At 31.8% G+C, this 19,682-nt stretch overlaps 2 protein-coding genes across 7 annotated transcripts in view; one reads left to right on the top strand and one right to left on the bottom strand.

Annotated features, from left to right (window-relative positions):
• The window catches only part of DOCK7 (dedicator of cytokinesis 7), a 191,607-nt gene that overhangs the window by 59,275 nt on the left and 112,650 nt on the right, over positions 1-19,682 (top strand). For all 6 annotated transcript variants that reach the window (XM_059923863.1, XM_059923850.1, XM_059923848.1 and 3 more), the window contains exons 13-14: positions 95-188; positions 862-1,024. In XM_059923863.1, coding sequence (XP_059779846.1) covers positions 95-188; positions 862-1,024 — 257 coding nt within the window. The remainder of the gene's footprint in view (positions 1-94; positions 189-861; positions 1,025-19,682) is intronic.
• On the bottom strand, positions 8,731-16,421 carry ANGPTL3 (angiopoietin like 3). Its single transcript, XM_059899071.1, has 7 exons — positions 15,927-16,421; positions 15,166-15,276; positions 12,796-12,910; positions 11,685-11,798; positions 11,161-11,256; positions 9,284-9,550; positions 8,731-8,915 (listed from the first exon to the last, which is right to left on the bottom strand). The coding sequence occupies exons 1-7, from the start codon at positions 16,419-16,421 to the stop codon at positions 8,731-8,733; spliced, it is 1,383 nt and encodes a 460-aa protein (XP_059755054.1).

Genomic DNA, 19,682 nt, shown 5'->3' with positions numbered 1-19,682 from the left:
AAGAAGGGCAGGATTATTAACAGGCAATGTAAACTTATTTTCAATGTACTATATTTTTTAAATCTAATACTTTTTCCTCTATTTTTAAAATCAGGAAGGAGATCGCTTAAGTGATGAAGATCTGTACAAATTCCTTGCTGATATGAGAAGACCATCTTCTGTTTTACGGCGACTAAGACCTATTACAGGTATTTAAAAATTTTGTGTAAACGTGATGACAACTATTATCATCATTAATAATTGCATTTTTTATAATTATCTTTTCCTTTTTTCACTTATCTAGCCCATATGTGTTTCTGTGCTCAATACCTGTCAGCCTTCTTCATTTCATTATTCTGCTCTCATGTAGTCTAACAGTTTGGATGCAGGATTCAGTACCTTTGATAATTTGAGTACGGAAATGAGAATGATGAATAATATTGTGGCTTAAAATTATTTTCTAGAGGGAAAAAAATACATGTAATGGTAGATATTCAGAAATAGATTCATATTATGATCAGAACAAACCATTCCAGAGTAAAACTATTTTGAAATCTACCAAATTTAAAGTAAATCATTTAATCTTCAAAATGTTGGCTTGTTTCTATACTAGATCCCTCTGGTTTTTTTCTTCTTTTTTGCCCCCTTCTTCCTTTCCATTCATTCATTCAGTAAGCATTTATTATTTTATGTCTGTATTAGTAATTTGTAAGTTTGAGACTTGATAAGACGAAATAATTTAGAGGTCTGAGATGATAGCAATTTTGGTTTCTTCCCAGACTTCTTGCAAAAATAGGATCTAAATCCTTCCAAAAATACTTTTAGTGTGAAGTTGTTATTTATTATGTTTACATTGTTTTTATAATGTATTTTTATATGCAGCTCAGCTGAAGATAGACATTTCTCCTGCACCTGAAAATCCCCATTATTGCCTAACACCAGAGCTGCTTCAAGTGAAGCTTTACCCTGACAGTAGAGTTAGACCTACCAGAGAAATTTTGGAGTTTCCTGCAAGGGATGTCTATGTTCCAAACACTACTTACAGGTAGCACATTTTAATTTTGGAGAATTCTGAAATAAGATACTATATATTCTAATATTAATAGAGAATGAAACTCTTCAAAAATCTTTTGTAGCTTTGTTGCTTATTCCATTTCTTACTTCATGATTTTATTAATAGCTGTAATGTGTTAAGCTTATTAAGCTATTAAGCTGTGCAAGAGGTATAATGTTAGTTACCTTACATACATTATCTTATTTAATGCTCATAGCTTGAGGTAGGTATTACCTTCATTTTAGAAGTGAGTAAACTGAGGGATAAAGAGGTTATACTTTACTGTGTTGGAACTAGCGTTTGAATTGTGGGTTGTTAGGTTAAAACATTTGAACTCCTAGTTACTGTATTTCCTCATGTGTTCTTATTAGCAGAATCTAGCATTACACATGGATCATATGTATGTGCCTGCACTATGTTCTAACAATCAACAATATTTGGTGATTCTACATTACTCAGAGAATACTTGACACAAGGTTATTGGATAGGCTTTTAGGCTGAACCTGCATAACTCCAGGTGTACCATTTAGATATACTCTTTATGAATGAGGCTCCCTTTATTTGTGAATGCTGAGACCATGGCTTGACATGTCTATTGGGATACCCAACAGGGCCGCTCAGACCTAAGTTTCTACCTAGACTTCCCCATCTTAATGTATTTCACCACCGTTTACCCAGTTCCTGAGGCCAAAAGTTTTGGAATCAAAATGATTTCTCTCCTTTTGTTATTCCTCACATTTACTCCTCTGCGAAGTTTTGTAGGCTCTGCTTCAAAATGAATCCCAAATCCAATACTTTGTACCTCCTCCACCTTTAAAATTCTAGTCAAGTTACCATCCAGATCAGCACTGTCAAATAGAAATATAATGGGAACCACATTTGTAATGTAAAATTTTATAGTTGCTACATTAAAAAAAAATAGAAACAAGTGAAATTAATTTTAATCGTATGTTATTTAACCCAATATATCTAAAATAGTATTTTAACATGTAATAAATGTAAAAAATTCTTTTACTTTTCTTCCACTCCTACTAAAAATCTTCAAAGTCTGGTGCGTATTTTACACTTAAAGCACATCTCAGTTCAGATGAGCCACATTTCAAATGGTCAGTAGTCAGATGGGACTAGAGGCTAATATTGGACAGCCGCTGATCTCGAATTTTGTGTACCTTTTAAAATTTGATCTTATTTCTACCCCTGCCTCAGTCAATTCTCAGCGTTGTAGTCAGAGAGATTTTTAAAAGAGATAAATCAGATCATTTATTCCTCTGCCAAAAGCCCTTCAGTGGCTTCTATTATAAGCAGAACAAGAATGAATTTTTTTATAGTAGTCTATAAGACTATATGATCTGGCTCCTGCCTTTCTCTAACGTCATATCTTACTGATCTCTGTCTTGCTCATTTTAGCCTCAGTGGCCTTTTTGTTCATCCTTGAACAAACAAAATTCTGCCTAAGATTTTTTGATGTTTTTTCTTCTCTTTGCCTATTATGTTTTTCCCCAGATAGTCACATGACTTGATTCCTTTATCAGACATATATCTGCTTACAGGACATTCTCGTCACCCTAACTAAAAAGATCTGCTGCTTTCCTACTCTAGCTTTTTACCCTTCCTTGTATTTATCATTATCTGGCACTGTAATGTGTAGTTATATGATCATTTTTTCTCTTTCTCATTAGAATGTAATTACTGTAAAGGGCAGGGACTTGTCTGTTTTGTTTACCACTTTATCTCCAGCATATAGAATAGTGTACAAGCACATGGAGAGCACACAGTAAATACTTACTCAGTGAGTTAAGAAATAAGACATTGTACAGTGGTGTGAATGGAATTTAGAGTCATGCAGATATGGGTGTGACTTCTGACTCCACTGTTTATTGTTTAAGTAACTTGTTTTAAGTTACCAATTTATTGGCACTCAGTTTTATTAATAAAATGTGAGATGATAATACCTGTCTTCTCTTGTGAGGGTACAGAGCGCAAAGCATTGCACGTGATTGGCACATAGTGTGAGTAAAATTCCTGGAAGATAGGCTGAAGAAAATATATACTGCTTTTTCAAACGAAACAGGTAATATAAGTATTCTCCTATAAATTATGTATATAACTACTTAAAAGGACATGGAATAAAGAAGTGATCCAAGGTTTGTATTGAACAATTTAGAGGTTATCAACTCTCTCGCTTATGTAGTACAGGAATCTCATCTAGAACATTCCTAACTTGTGTTTATCTGTCTTGCCTTTGCTTGGATTATTTCAGAGACAGGGAAAATGGAATTGGGGACTATGAGGGGTCTTTTCTTTCATTTTCCTACTTACCTTTGTTATTTATTTACAAATTTACATTTTTTAAACAAATTATATGAATATACTTAAAGTTCACATAGTTCCATAAGGCTTAAAATTAAAAACAGAGGTCCTTCATCTTATTCCTACCAACTTTTCCCTACACTGATGTCTAATCTTTATTGTCACTCACTAGTAGCTCTTTTTGATCCTTCTTTTGGTATTTTACTCTTTGTTTCTAAATAGCATGTTCATGCTGCTATTTCTTGATTCTTTTTCAAGATTTAACTCTGATATCTCCTCCTTAAAAAAATACATTTACTTGCATAAATCCAGAAAAAAAAACTATACTTGTCAGCTCTGTAAAGCTTCTTGCAATACAGTAAAATATATCATATTATCAATTATTTCCTCGCTTGCACCTTCCTTGGTCCCTTTGCAACTAAATTATAAGTTAGTATGGCAGGGGAAGTTTTCTAGGCTCACTAGGCTTACTATACAGTTGTCATCTTAGAGCCTATTCACCATTTTCCTAGAAATTCTGTTTGCATTTCTTTTGCAATGGAGTTCTTATCTCCTATATATTTTTTTCTTTCTTGGTACTCATTATACTGAGAGCCTTTAGTATCTTCCTGGATTAGGGTATAGGAAAGTACCTGCACATATTATATGCTTGATAGAAGTTAGTCATTATTATTATCATTGGCTTTATTAGATTACATTTACCCAATCGTTACACAACTTGAGAGAGATTGGTTTGAAAGCTTAAGGATACTGGGCTTTTGGGGTGTAATTGGCTAAGAATGATTTTAAAAAGGAAGGTTATCAAAGTCACTAGTGGCCTTCTTTGTATTTTTACTTGGGCCTTCAATGTCCAGTGAGACCTGAATACCAAATCGTATAGGTTGCTTATTCTACTTAGTACTGTTAAAAAATTTTAGTCTCAGGCAGCTAATATTTTTTAGGAATTTATAATTTTTTAAAAAAACCTTTCACTTATCTAGAAAATCTAGCTTAGGTAGAAATAATTTTAGAATGATGGAAGGAGATATACTCAGCAGATATCAGCTGACACACAGCTATCATAAAATTTTACATAAATTTCCATAAATATTTGCTGACTGAATTGTTGTATTGGATCACAATAATACTCTTCTAGCTCAGTTTGAATTCTCTCTACCTTCTGAGGCATGTTTCAAGGTAAGCAGTGATTTCTGGTAATACATGTTAGTAGGCATGATGCAATCTATATGTGTACATTTTCCCAGTGAATAATGTTTAAAAAAGAAAGTAAAGTTGACACAAGGACTCCTTTTAGTTTATATGTAGCCGTTATCTCTTTAACTCTCCACAGCAGCCTGCACAGAGCCAATACGATTATCCCTGTTTTATAGATGACAGAGCTGACATTCCATAGGGTTCAAAATTATATCTGAATGAAACAGAAATGTAAGCAACTTTAGTGTGAGGTTTTTTTTTTTTTTTTTTGGCCGCTTGGCCTGCAGGATCTCATTGCCCTAACCAGGGATTGAACATGCACCCCCTGCAGTGGAAGCATGGAGTCTTAACCACTGGACCACCAGGGAAGTCCTATAAGACTCCTTTTGGTTTATATGTAGCCATTATCTCATTAACTCTGCACAGCAGCTTGCACAGAGCCAATACGATTATCCCTATTTTATAGATGACAGAGCTGACATACCGTAGTGTTCAAATTTGTATCTGAAAAAAAACAGAAATTTAAGCATTTTTAGTGTGAGTTTTAAAAAAGTATTTGCACATTGTCTTTATTTTTAGTAGTAAACTTGAGTGTACTTTAAAGGGTTTCAAGGGATAAAAAAGATTTAAAAAATTATTGTCTGAGTAGAGGGAGAATGAATGGTGGACGTGATTGAAGCAAACATTGAAGCAAACAGTTTTTATGTTTGAGATGGAATCTCTGATTTTATATTTTCTGAAATGTCATTGAAACCTCATTTTATAAAGGCTTATTAGGGAGATTGTTAATCCTATTTTCCTGACCTTGAACTGCTCATTTCACACCAATTGAGTAATTTTGCCCTATTTGATTTGCCATGAGAACACTTTGGACTTTGATAAAAGGGCCAACATTTGATCACTTTGTAATACATGCGTAAGTGCAGTGTTTGTGGTTGTTAGTTATGGGAGAAGAACAAAAGGACATTTGATTATTCTATAACAGAATGTGGAATATGTAACAATACATATTTGGAATAGGTTTTATAAGGAGGTAAATAGTAGATACTCAAATACTGATTAATGAATACATTTTTGATTAATGAATGAGTTAATTGATTTCCATGAGTTGTTAGGAAGAAAAGATACAAGCGTGAAAACATGCTGATTCTAGGATGACAGCATTTAAATAGATTATACTACAGTAGGTAACTCCTACGTGAGAAATGTATATACTTGCTCCCAGTAAAATTCACACTAGTTCAGAGTAAACTCTTGGTATAGAAATTCTGTAGGAATTCACTAAAATCAAGTAGATTGACTATCTTTGGTGCTCTTGGGGTTTTTATTACTATTTTTCACTATTTTTAGTGTTATGATTTGCCAGATTTATTTTTCTGTGTTGTCTTTACTTGTAAAGTGCCAATTGAAGGGGTCCAGACAGTAATGCTGCAAGGTTTCAGAGGAAGGACCTCCATTTACTAGGATATTTGTGGAATAAGTGAGATCATCTGTGCTACCTTGAAGTATAAATAGCATCTAGCCAAGCAGAAAGGTGTGGAGAGACATTCTAGGAAAATGGAATGGCATTAGGAAAGTATACAGGGGATGTTTCAAAGTGAATAATTTTGATTAGATCTGAGGGTTTGTGTTGGGCAGGAAATCGTTAAAGAAGTATTTTGGGGTCAGATTATAGAAATCCTTGAACACCTGGAAGAGATTTGGATTTTGCTTTGTAGGCTTATGCTCTTCTAATTGGGGTACACATTCTTGTGAGGGCACAGCTAAATGAGATATGCAAGTCATGGTAGAGGAGAGGTGGTACACAAAGTTAATTGCAAAGCCAAAGATGCCTCCTGGGTTCTAAGCTTTTATGACTGGAAGCATGGTAGTGCCATTAATGTATATAAAGAAATAAGGAGGAGAGTATGAAAAGGTAAAAGGGAGAAGCAGCAGAGGCTGTAAGGTATTGATGAATTTGTTATTTGATAAATTGAGTTTGAAGAGGCTATAGGATATCAAAAGGAGAAATGGCAGGTAGGCAATGGAAGAAGGGAACTGGAGAGAGATCTGGGAGTAATATGTAGATTTGGGAACTTTATTCATGGAAAAAGATGAGTCTGTTAGAGTAGATAGAATTTCTGAGGGTCAGAGTAGAAGAGATGACTGAATATTGTACATTGGTCCACAATGCTAAAGACTAGGATGGATTAGGGCTTTAAAGATGGGTTCAAGTTGGAGATAATCCTTGGAGAGTATAGTAGTATTGTGGAAGCAAACTGAAGGTCAAGTTTGAGAAAATAATATTGTTATTAGTAAGTAGTAGAGAAACCAAAGGGAATGTGGTCTAAGAGGTCACTAGATTTGACAGTTGTGTTAGTGGTACAATTAGAACACTTTTGGCAGACTAGTGAGGACAGAAGGACACAATTTTGTGAACCATAAAGAAAAAAATCCCTTTTCTTTCTCTACCAGAATTCTCTCTCAATCTGAGCTTTATATACAGAAAAAAACTCACTTAGTGTTCCTAAATGGAACAAAATGAAACATATTGTGTGAGAATTATAAAAAATTGGAAAACAGAGACAAAAATTGGTATATTAAATAATGCATTATTTTGCATTTGAAAACTTCCTATTTTAAGCCATTTTGGCATTCTCGCTCTAAAAAGTCAATTTGGACAGCTTGAATGTAGTTCTGAAAAAAAGAAAACTTACTCTTGCCTTTATTCTTTTGTATTTTTTGGAACAAAATATTTATGTAGGATCCACATAGGTCATCCATATTTGCATGTGTCATATATTAAAAATATATATGACATATATTGGATAATTTAACATACAGAATGCTGAATATTTATTGACTAATGTGAGTCACTATGTAGCTTGGGCACTAACCTTTAAAAATTGGATTTAATTCAAGACTTTATTTCTCCTTGGTAGTTTCTTTAAAACGTATTTAAAAATAAATACTGACAAGTGATACTATGGTCAAAATATCCTCTAATAATCCTTGAGGATTTAGAATTTAAATTATTTAAATTAGAAATAACATAAACATACTTCTATTGGATGTCAATAAAAAACTACAAGAATTGGACTTCCCTGGCGGTCCATTGGTTAAGACTCCACGCCTCCACTGCAGAGGGCACGGGTTTGATGCCTGGTCGGGGAACTAAGATTCCGCATGCTGTGGCACAGCCAAAAAAAAAAAAAGCTACAAGAATTTAAATTTCTATAATTTAGGGGACTGAGTCTTTATTGAATTTGGAAACATACATGAACATCTCTCAGACTATTTAAACATTTAGTTACTTGTTATGATTCTTAATTCTGTTTGAAAACCTACACATAAGTATTAGACTCACCCTGTGTCCAAGGGGAATAAATGATAAAACTTTAACTTGATGCCACCAATACATTCATTCTTATTGTATTCTGACAAGATCCCTTTAAAATTATTTGTTTTCACAATATTAAGTGTTAAAATATGTATACAGTACAGATAAGTTAACAAACAAGTTAAGGTACAGCAATACTTGATATTTAAAGTCAATATGACTTAGCAGTTATGATCTACTGTATTTAAGACCATGAACCTATTTCAGTACAGTATTTCATCCTGCTTCATTTGGCTTCATAAATAAAACATACCAAACATTTACTCCAAATTATTTTGTAGCAAAATGAAGTATCAGTTTTAAGATTCATATTATCGATTTTCACATGTACTCTGAACTGACTGAATTTTAGTTTTGAAATTAATATTACAGCATTTAAGAAATGTACAATTATTAGTCCTTTATAGTTATTCAAGTTTAGAATTTTAGCAAGAAAAGTAGTTTTTAAACTGAGGAAGTTGTAAAATCAGCTCACATGATGACTTTGAAAATAAAAATCTCTTTGTAAGTTTTTTATTTAGAAAGGTTATTTAAAAATTCACCCATTGGTTACAATTCAGATTGTGACCATCTAAAATTGATTCGCACGTCACAAAATATATGAATAAATGATCATAAGAATTTTGATTGACAAAGGTAAATGGTGTTCTTTGAGGTGATGTGATGATATGTTTAATATTAAGTTGGTAGTGGCTTTAATATAAAGAATTTACTTCTAAAGCCTTCTATTAGGGATTTAATACCAGATTTTTAAACCACAGTAATTTTGGATGAGTTTAATGTTCAATTTATTGGCTTTTTAATTTGCCTCAGTTCATTCAGAATTTTCTGAATCTGTTGGACGGATCAACATTTTGGTTGATTTGATAGAGTATAACCTTCCATTTTGAGACTTCCAGCATATTCCTCTTCTCCTCTCTGGCTTAGTTTTTGCTTTTGGCTTGTTATATTTACCATTTAGGTTGTTTTCCCCACATACATCATGGCACCACCAACCTCCTAAAAAGGACAGACACGCAGTTTAATAGATACAAACTCATACGTAGTTACTGTTATTATATTTCGCCAGTGAGTATATCTTCATTTCTTATAAATATGACAGTGTTGTATACATATATTCCAATTTAAAAGAATTTATACAAGTCTCATATACCTGACCAAAAATAAAATATCTGAGAAAAGTTAGAGGTAAAATACGTACTCAAACTATAATCAAGTTAACACTTACCTTGAGACGTTTACCTATAGAGAAAATGTTTATATTGGATTCAGATTTTAAAGAGTTGACATTGAAAGATATTAGCTATTACTTTGGGAAGATATTTTGAAGCTTTGAAAATAAAGTATTTATATTAGGAAGAGGATACCTGAATTACTTTCTGGACAGTTGAAGTGTCCTTTTGCTTTGTGATCCCAAGTAGAAAACATCAAATCTTTGTGTTCCGGGAGTGCGTTGGGGACGTTGCCAGCAATCTCAACTAGATGTAGTGTATAGTTGGTTTCATGATCTCCCAAGTGAAAAGAATATTCAATATAATGCTTGTTGTCTTTCCAATCTTCTAGCTCAATTCGTAAGATATAGTTAGATTGCTGTACTAGGGAGTATATCTTCTCTAGACCCAACCAAAATTCTCCTGAAAAGAAAAGTTGTAAAAATCTGTGGATTGTTAACTGCAGATTAGGCAGCGACTATTTTTTTTGAGAGTGTTCTTTTTCTTTTTTGGTGTAAGTAGATTAGATGTTTTAGTCTTGAATCCCTTGGTTATTTTAGAGTCTCGTAAAATATTTCTTTTTAAAACAATTTTATTGAAGATAGTTATGTTAAAATAGTAATAGATGTTAAAATACAACAGGTGTTAAAATAGTAATAGGCCTACCTAAAGTCTGATTATCCTTTCTAAAATGGATATTATCAGGCATATTTCACAGGTGAAACATGTTAGACTATTATAAGTACTTTTAGGGCTAGTCATTGGTAAAATATTATCTAACTTCTGGGTCCTTACATGTACTGGCTTTACTGTCAGCTATTTATTAATATGAATATACTATCAAGAGATTTGTTAAGTATTTCCAGAGACTTGGATAATAATGTAATTTTCCTCAAATATAATCCTGGCCTTTGATATTTGCTTGTTATATATGTTTTCTTTGTAGAAAAAGAAGGAAATAAATTTTTAAAAACATTTTAAATTAAAAAGCATAATTTTTAATAACTTTTCTCTATAATTAAACAATTTTATTTGGAATTAAAAACATAACATTGTAAATACAAATAGATCTCTCTATCACAATTACTCTCTCTTTAATTATCCCTTTTATTAAAGCATTTAAGGAAAAAAAGTCAAAATTTCCCTACTGCTGTTGAATTTGTAGATTTCATTTTAAGAATTGCAAAATACAAATGGCTTACTTTCTTGTAGAAATAAATGAGTACTCTAGACTCTCACTCTCAGAAGAAGATTTGGAGCTACAAAACATATCACTGATTCTACCTTTTAGTTAGGGATTTAACTGGTAGCTTGAATACAGAATTGTTTAAATGATCAAGTAGTACTGAATGTTTAAAAATTCGATATAATAATGGATGTTATCCACTTTATTAATGAGTACATGTACATACTCATGGATTTTTATAATGTGCTTTTTGGATTTTAAACCTCTGTCATTTTTATTTTGCTTATTTTGTTTTTTACCTTATTTATTTTGTGATCAAAATATAATAATTTTCATTGAATTAAACTAAATGTATTTTAAACCACACATTGTATAGTATACATTTATCATATTTAAATAATTGAAATCTAAACATTTTGTACTGTACATCTGACAGCTTCCTTGTGCCTTCCAACTTCCAAATAGTTAATATCTAAAATGTTAATAAGAAAGTAGAATGACCAGTGATAAGGATGGTTTTCTTTGTAGCCCATTCATAGCATTTAGCACTTATTTGAAGCACTTAGCACTTAATCAAATTTATCTTTGATAATTATAATTATGATAATTAGAAGCCATCCAGTTAAATTGTGATAAGTATACATAGAATAGACATGTAATTCTGAAAAGTATAATTCAAATAAAGACACTTGTAATAAGTTCAGTACTTACAAATGTGTAGTTATTTGTTAATAATTTATATGAAGGCTAGGAGTGTTCCTCATTCATTGTTGTATTTCTAATGCCCAGTCTGTAATAGGCTCTTAATAAATATTTTTAAGTTAACCAGTGAATGAAGTCAGCTTACCATCAAGCCTCCCAAAACCATATTTGTAGTTTTCCCAAGTTTCATTGAAGTTTTGTGATCCATCTATTCGATGTTGAATTAATGTCCATGAACTACCTGAATAAAATGAACAGATTGTTTATTTTCAGTAGACTTATGCTGATAGTTGTAACAAAATACGGTTTTTTGTTTGGTTTTAATTGGTGGCTGTACAAGGTATTATTAATGTTGTTATGGTAATAACATTTTATTATTTATTATGAGCCCAAGAAGTTAAGTGAAGGGCAACTAATGAATTTGTCTTAATAAACTTATTGACAAAGGTCATTTCAGATTATTTTATAGAAAAAGATGGAGAATATTGAGTAAATGCCTGAGTAAATACATAAACAAGACAAATATAAGTACTAGATCTGTATAACTACTTGTGTTATATATATTTCTTTTTATATGTATTCAGAACAAAAATAACAGGATTAGCCTTACTAATAGGTAGTGAGTAACCTGAGCTAGCTACTGTCTATTTTCTCTTAGGCTCGTTTTACCTGATTTAACATCACAGTAGACATTGAAAACTTGAGAGTTGCTGGGTCTAATGGAATAGATGCCACTTGTATGTTCACCTCTATTATAAATGATGGTACAATCAGCAGGAATGTCTAGAATCAACGAAATGTTATTACGTAAGATACAGTAATAAAGAATGATATCTTTAGAGCTTGAGATTTTACTTGACGTTTTATGGAATTGTGGTGACTGTAGCCTTCAGTCTTTTTCAGTAATGTGTTATTGAAAAGGTACTTTATACTAAAGCATTTTTATTAGATGGCGTGTTATGCAAAGAATATCAAAATAGTTATTACCAAACTGATTTATTTTTAAGAAAAGTGACAAAATTAGAATTTTAAACACTTTTTTCCCTTAGATCTAGGAAAAACATAAATAAAATACTACATATGAGATGTTAGTATAGTGCTTGGTGCATAGCAGGTAGTCAACAGATACATGAGGAAAGAGTGAACATACATAGAGGAAACTAACAGAGAACTTTTTTCTTCTATGAATTACATTAAAAATAAATGTGTTTTCAAACTATATCATTTTTTTAAAGCTTGGGTAGGAATGGAGACTTTGTTCCCCCATCTTTTTTGTTTTTCTTATGGAAAGTAGAAACATTGAAGAGAATGCCATAATCTTTTCATCTGTATTCAACAGTTGTTAACATTTTGCCATATTTGCTTTATAAACACAAATACATACAAATATGTATTTTGCTGTGCTATTTGAAAGGAATTTGCAAACATCATGCCCCTTAACCCCTTCGATATTTTGGCATGCATCTCTTAAACATGAGATTATTCTCTTATGTAACTATAATACCATCATTACATCTAAGAAAATTAATAATAATTTTATATTATCTAATATCAAGTCTATATTTATGTTTCCCGATTGTCTTAAGAATGTTTTATAGGGTTTAAAAAAATCACCAGGATCTAATTTAGGTTGACACATTATATTTGTTGGATTTATCTCTTTTTTCTCTTTTAGTTAGTCTAGAACAGGCCCTGAGAATAGAGATTTTTGATGGAAATGTCAAAGAAGAAAAATTTGACGATATTAGTTTCAAGAAGGAAACCCACCAAATTATCTTACCATCATGTTCTACATTTTTTGTTTCATTCAAATGAAGAGAGGGAGTAGTTCTTGGTGCTCTTGGTTTAGAAGAAAGAGAATTTTCTGTGGATTCTTGAATACCAGTTCTTCTTAACTGATAAAAGAATATAAATCTACTTTTAAAAATGGTACTGAATATACAATTAGGGGAAATCTGAGTTCATGATATGTTATTGTTTTTGATGTTAAGAGGGATAAGCAATGCTATACATATTATACAGACTTCCTGTTCTCAAAATATTTAATCAGGCACATAAAGAGTTCAAAAAAATAGAGAAAGACAAGGCAAAAAACAGAAATTGATCAAAAAACAGTAAGATCAAAGGCAGAGACTTTACTTAGAATATTTTAATATGTTCTATTTATTTATATGAATGTAATATATGTTCTGTTCAGTGACACAGGCAGATTTCAAATTTCATAATTCTCAGTTGTAGGTCTTAAGACCTAGCACATAATTTGAACAAGGCTACTTTCTTGATAGTTTTTGACATGTAATCATATCTGTAGAGGTAACAAATTGGCAGTTTTATTTGTGTACTTTCAATATATTCAATATTTCATTGTCTGTTGTGCTGGGTTTGCAATTTATTGACCGATAGCTTTTCTTATTGATGGGTTGAGAAGAGCAGAGTATGTAATGTGTTATTAGTGTTAGTTTTTTGATGTCAGCATAAATGGCATTTCCTAGGATATAATGCATAAAGATCCGTTGTAAAGTTCACTTACTGGATGTTAGTCTTTTCTACTAAGTAACTGTGATCTTATAGTAACTTAACTTTACAGTTTTGGTTTCTTAATTTAAATTTGAATAAGTTGGGTCAGATGATTTAAGGCTTCTTCCAACTTAGAATTCATTGTTGAATTCTTCATACATTTTATTATTAGACAGGATGTATATTATAATAGTGACATTTTGCTTTTGTGAGCAGGTTAATTTACTCATAATAAAAGATATAGGAAAAGAATTAGAAAAATAACATATAGTAAGAAGGAAATTATGGAAATCAAAACTAGCTGGCAAAAACCCCTTTTCAGACAATTAGCAAAAATAACCTACTAAAATTATGATTCATAAAATTACTGAAACATAATGTGTTTGTTTGGTGGAAATTGGTAATATTTGTTTTATAGTTCTTGGCATCTATTTTTTTTTTATACCAGTTTCTTCAGGTCTGTATTATTTTTGAAACTCTCTTGAACAGCTGTTTAGTAGTATTATTACTAATTAATATTTTTGAACTATGGTACTATATATTGGAAATCTTAGATTTTGGCATAGCTTTATTCCAAACACGTATCTCCCTTGCTCACCTAGCCAGTTATTTACATTGCAGATTAATTATATTTTTGGGTATTAAACTTTAATTATTAGACATATAGCTTCTAATAATAATATTAATCATAGTAAGTTTTTATTGACTTCTTTGTGCTAAATGTGACATTACCTTTATTAACATGTATTTATTAAGTGCCTACTATGTGTCAGACAGAGTTCTATATTTTGGAGCTATAGCAATTTAAAAAAATAGAAGAAACTTTCTGTACTTACAGAGCTTACATTCTAGTGCAGGGACAGGCAAGATAAATAACTCAAATATATATTACGTTAAATAGGGATAAATGTTAAGGAAGAAAAGAGAGTAATGAAGGAGGTAGCAGGTTTCAAGCATGGGTGTAGGGGATTATAATTTCTGATTAAGTTATCTGGGAAGGCTTCTTTGAGAATTTTGTATTTGAGAAAGACCTAAAGTGAGTAAGAGTGGGCCCATGCAGATACCAGGGTGAAGAGCATTCCAGACAGAGAGCAACAAGGGCAAAGACCCTGAGATAGCAGCCTGATGTGTTTGTGTAACAGTAAAAAGGCCAGTGTGACTAGAGTACAGGAGATGAAGTCAGTGAGATGATTAAGAGTCATCTGGGTCTTATGGGCCACTACGAGTGAGACCGGAAGCCATTGTGCGGTGTTGAACAAAGAGAGAGATAGTCTAATTTAAATTTTAATTGAATCTCTTTGGCTGCTATATTGAGGATATACTTTGCATGAATTAATTCTTTTTTTCTCACAACAGTCCTGTAAGACAGATTCTTTTATTATCTACATAGAGTGCATGAGGAAACTGAGAAGGGGTTAAGTAATTTATTCAAGGTCACACAAAAGTTTTAGAGCCAAAATTCAACCCCAGGTAGTTTATTAGCTTCAGAGCCTGCAAACCTAATGATCATGCTGATGCGATCCTTTTATTCACTATCCAACTATAATTATTTAAAATAATTTTAGGGTCAAGTGTTTTCATAAACCTAAATTTTACGTAAAAGATTGGACATACTATTAAAATATTGACTTACCTGATTTTCTATTTCTTTTATTTGACTATGCTGTTGATTTAATTGTCTGTATTGTTCTTCCACGGTCTGAAGAAGATCTTTGATGCTATTATCTTGCTGTTCTACAAAAGTCTGGACATAGATTATAGATTGGTTAGAAGTTTCTTTCTTTTTTGTTAAATTAGACTTTTTTATTTCCTGTAACACTATCACAATCTAATTTTTTAAACTAATACTGGATTAGAAAACTGGTACTGGCAAACCTTTTCCCCTTGTATTCTTCTTTCACATAGTACATACTTTAGTTTTTGTGTTTTATTTAAAATGTACCATCTCTAAAATCTGATTTCCTGAACTTTAAACTATTTCAATTAAATGAAAAAAAAAAACAGTATTTTAATATCTTTTCCATTAACTGTATTACTTTTATATATTTTAAAGATGGGAGAATAGTTACACAAGTTATATTCCTTTAGCTTTTGACTTGCCTCCAGTAATTTGCAATAGTATAATAATTTAGTGTTCTAAATTTCATTGCTTAACTGTCTTGTAATTTTCATCTGAAATGCAAAGTTTAGTTATTTTCATAAATAATGTTAGGGAAACAAAAACCAACTTGAAATTATAATGGGAAAATTTATTTCCTGGAGTCTTTTTTTCATGAGAAAAATATAGTGTTTCAACAGTTCAACAAAGTATTTCAAGTAGCATGTTTTAAAATATTTTTTAAAAAAGATCCACATTGAAAACATAATTATGAACCCTCTTTGTTTTATACTTACTTTGAGTGAAGTTATTTCTGGGTGTTCCTGAATTTCAGGTTGATTTTTAATTAAATTGGTTAATTGGTCCTCCAGGTATCTCACTTTTTGTTGAAGTAGAATTTTTTCTTCAAGGAGACTTTCAAGTTTTGAGTTGAGTTCAAGTGACATGTTCTTTACTTCTTCATTTTTGACTTGCAGTCTGGATGTAGTTCTTCTAAGTTCCTTTTCTTCTTCTTTGATTTCATTGGTTTGCAGTGATAAGTCATAAAAAGACTGATCAAATATGTTGAGTTTTTGAAATATGTCATTAATTTGGCCCTTAGTCTTATGAACAAAGTCTTTAAGACCATGTCCTAACTGAAGTAGGCCATTGGCTAAAATTTTTACATCATCTAACATAGCAAATCTTGATTTTGGCTCTGGAGATACAGAATCAAATGATGAATAGTCTTGGTCAATTCTGGAAGAAATAACTAGAGGAGCAATAAAAAGAAAGAGCTTAATAGTGTACATTTTTATCCTAATTATTCACTTTAAAACGATTTGGAATTTGTTTTTTTCCTGTAAGCATACCGAGACTTCTGAACTCTCTATATAACACTATTTGCCTCATAAACAGTAAGGTTGACAGGTGAATATAGTTAATCATTAAGCTGTTTAAACTTGTATGAATGTAACCTTCCACATTGAGTTAGATCAATGCTAAATGAAGTCAAAGAAATGAACAAAGAATTTAATAGGTCATTTAAAATGATTATTGTATTTAATTTTGCTGTATTATAAACTGCACTTTCAGTGTTATGAGATCTACCTGTTTTTGAAAGCTCATTTTAATTTGTCATGATTTTTAAAGAGATTTACAAGTAAATACCAAATTCTTTTGACTGATAAAGTCATCATTAAAGTTGAGGAAAAATTAATGAATTAAGTATACATTTCCCAAATTGTATTTTAGTTTTTTTTGGAAACAGTGATCGATTAAAAAAAAATGCCTTCTCTGTGAAACCTTCCTCCACATCTGCAGGTGGTGGTAATGCTGCATTCCCATGGTACTCTATATAAGCTAACATATGATTATATATTTCTTATTATTTGTCATTGTAATTATTTGTTAGTATATCTTTTTGCTTCAGATAATCTATCTAAATCATATTTGTATATTATCACAAAATCCCATACATTAAAAGATGTTTCATCCTTTTTCTCTGTTATAGTCTATGTCTCTATGTTCTAGCCTCTTTTCCGTGTGCCCACTGTAAGACCAATAGGTTATGTGGTTTTCTAAGGTCAACCAGAATTAAATATTGGGTTGACCAAAAGAAAGGTTTGTTCGGTTTTTTCCATAAGATGGCTCCAGTAGCACTTAGTTGTCTTTAACTTCATTCAAAACAATTTTGTTAGATTGTATGTGATAGCTGTCATATCAGTGTGCATTTAAAAAAAGACTTATCAAAATTGGTGAATTTTTGTGTAGCCATTTTAATATTGAAGATGGAAGAAAAAGCAACATTTTTGGCATATTATGCTTTATTATTTCAAGAAAGGTAAAAATGCAGCTGAAATGCATAAAAAGGTTTGTGCAGTGTATGGAGAAGGTGCTGTGACTGATCGAACATGTCACAAGTAGTTTGTGAAGTTTTGTGCTGGAGATTTCTCACTGGACGATGCTGCACGGTCGGGTAGACCAGTTGAAGTTGGTAGCGATCAAACCGAGACATTAACTGAGAACAATCAACCTTATACCACACGGGAGATGGCCAACATAGACAAAACATCCAAATCAAGCGCTGAAAATCATTTGCACCAGCTTGGTTATGTTCATCGCTTTGATGTTTGAGTTCCACATAAGTTAAGTGAAAAAAAACCTTCTTGACTGTACTTCTGCATGTGCTTCTCTACTGAAACATAATGAAAATGTTCCGTTTTTAAAACAAATTGTGATGGGCAATGAAAAGTGGATACTGTACAATAATGTGGAACAGAAGAGATCGTGGGGCAAGCAAAATAAACCATCACCAACCACAGCAAAGTCTGGTCTTCATCCAAAGAAGGTGATGTTGTGTATATGGTGGGATTGGAAGGGAGTCCTCTATTATGAGCTCCTCCGGAAAACCAAACGATTAACTCCAGCAAGTACTGCTCCCAGTTAGACCAACTGAAAGCAGCGCTCAACAAAAAGCATCCAGAATTAGTCAACAGAAAACGCATAATATTCCATCAGGATAATGCAAGACTGTATGTTAAGCTTGCCTGGGAGATTCTGATTCATCCACCGTATTCACCAGACATTGCACCTTCGGATTTCCATTTATTTCGGTCTTTACAAAATTCTCTTAATGGAAAAAATTTCAATCCCCTGGAAGACTGTAAAGGGCACCTGGAACAGTTCTTCACTCAAAAAGATAAAAAGTTTTGGGAAGATGGAATTATGAAGTTACCTAAAAATGGCAGAAGGTAGTGGAACAAAAGAGTGAATACATTGTTCAATAAAGTTCTTGGTGAAAATGAAGAATGTGTCTTTTATTTTTTTTTTATAAACCAAAGGCACTTTTTGGCCAACCCAATACTTAAAATGTCAGAAACTATTTGCCCATTATAAGTTTTTCTAAAGTTTGTGTGCTTGGTAACAATATTCATGATCTAAATTTAACAAAACCAAAAAATTAATAGTATGATTAAAAATAATGTTCCACTGTGCTTCTAACTTAGTGTTAAAAGGAAAAATACTAAATGTTTCAGTTAAATTACAAGTGATTATTTTTCTTGAGTGTTCATATTAAGAACTTTTTTGAGAAAATAATAAATACTTTTAAAATGCCTTATCTTGACAAATTAATATAGTAAAATTGTTAAGAGTGTGGTCTTTGGAATAAGACTATGGTCTGGTCCAGAAACCAGATCTAGCTATCCTGCCTTAGATAAGTTACTTAACCTTCCCACACCTCAGTCTCCTCTTCTGTAAGTTAGGTATTTTTTAGTACATACTTAAGGAGAAGCAAAAGAAGTAATATGTGTAAAGTACTTAGAACAGTGTCTGGCAAATAGGAAGTACTCAAAATGTTAGTTATTATATCCATGAAATGACCTTTTAATTTGTGTGTGTGTATGCGTGTGTGATTAGCCCTATCTAAATGAAATTTTTCATAAATGCAACAGCTCTTTTGCAAAGGGAAAAGTTTTAACATAATGAATTTCAGTTTAAATGGTAAATTATCAAGCAAAACTTTACAAAATTTATCATTTCCAAATTTCCGTTCTTAGAAATGCTTCTTCCTGGAGTAAAACAGAGACCCTTTCTTTTGATGATTTTGGATTAGGATTAAGGGCTTTTGGATAGAACAGTTGGCAGTAGATGTAGTAAACTACAGTGGTTAAGAGTTTGATTCTGGAGAGAGACTGGCTGAATTGGAATCCTGGCTGTGCTGTTCTTCAGCTCTGTGAAACTACTTAGCTTTTCTGTACCTTGGTCAAATTACTTAGCTTTTCTGACCTCTGTTTTCTTGTCTATCAAGTGAAGATAATGTCTACTTTATAGAGTTATATAAAGATTAAAAATATTTTAAAGCACTTAGAGCACTACCTAGTGTTTAGTAAACACTACACAGTATTATGTATTAGTATTCTTTTGTAATTAAAAAGGCAATGCACTTACGTAATATTGCTGTAATATTTTATTGGTAAATATTATCTAGTCTTATGTTAAGGTGACATAAATTGGGAAGTTTTGCTAGAGTCTGGGTTTTCTGAGTTTTGGTCTCTTGGACCTTGATAAGT

The sequence above is a fragment of the Balaenoptera ricei genome, chromosome 1 (genome assembly GCF_028023285.1).
Source record: "Balaenoptera ricei isolate mBalRic1 chromosome 1, mBalRic1.hap2, whole genome shotgun sequence".
Lineage (NCBI taxonomy): Eukaryota > Metazoa > Chordata > Mammalia > Artiodactyla > Balaenopteridae > Balaenoptera > Balaenoptera ricei.
This window is presented reverse-complemented; position numbering and strand designations above follow the sequence as displayed.

Coding starts and splice junctions, on each gene's coding strand:
- ANGPTL3 (XM_059899071.1), bottom strand. CDS start 16,421: ATGTACACTATTAAGCTCTTTCTTTTTATTGCTCCTCTAGTTATTTCT. Junction 11,257..11,684: donor CTACTGTGATGTTAAATCAG/GTAAAACGAGCC, acceptor CATTTTATTCAG/GTAGTTCATGGACATTAATT. Junction 9,551..11,160: donor TGGTTTTGGGAGGCTTGATG/GTAAGCTGACTT, acceptor TTTTCTTTTCAG/GAGAATTTTGGTTGGGTCTA.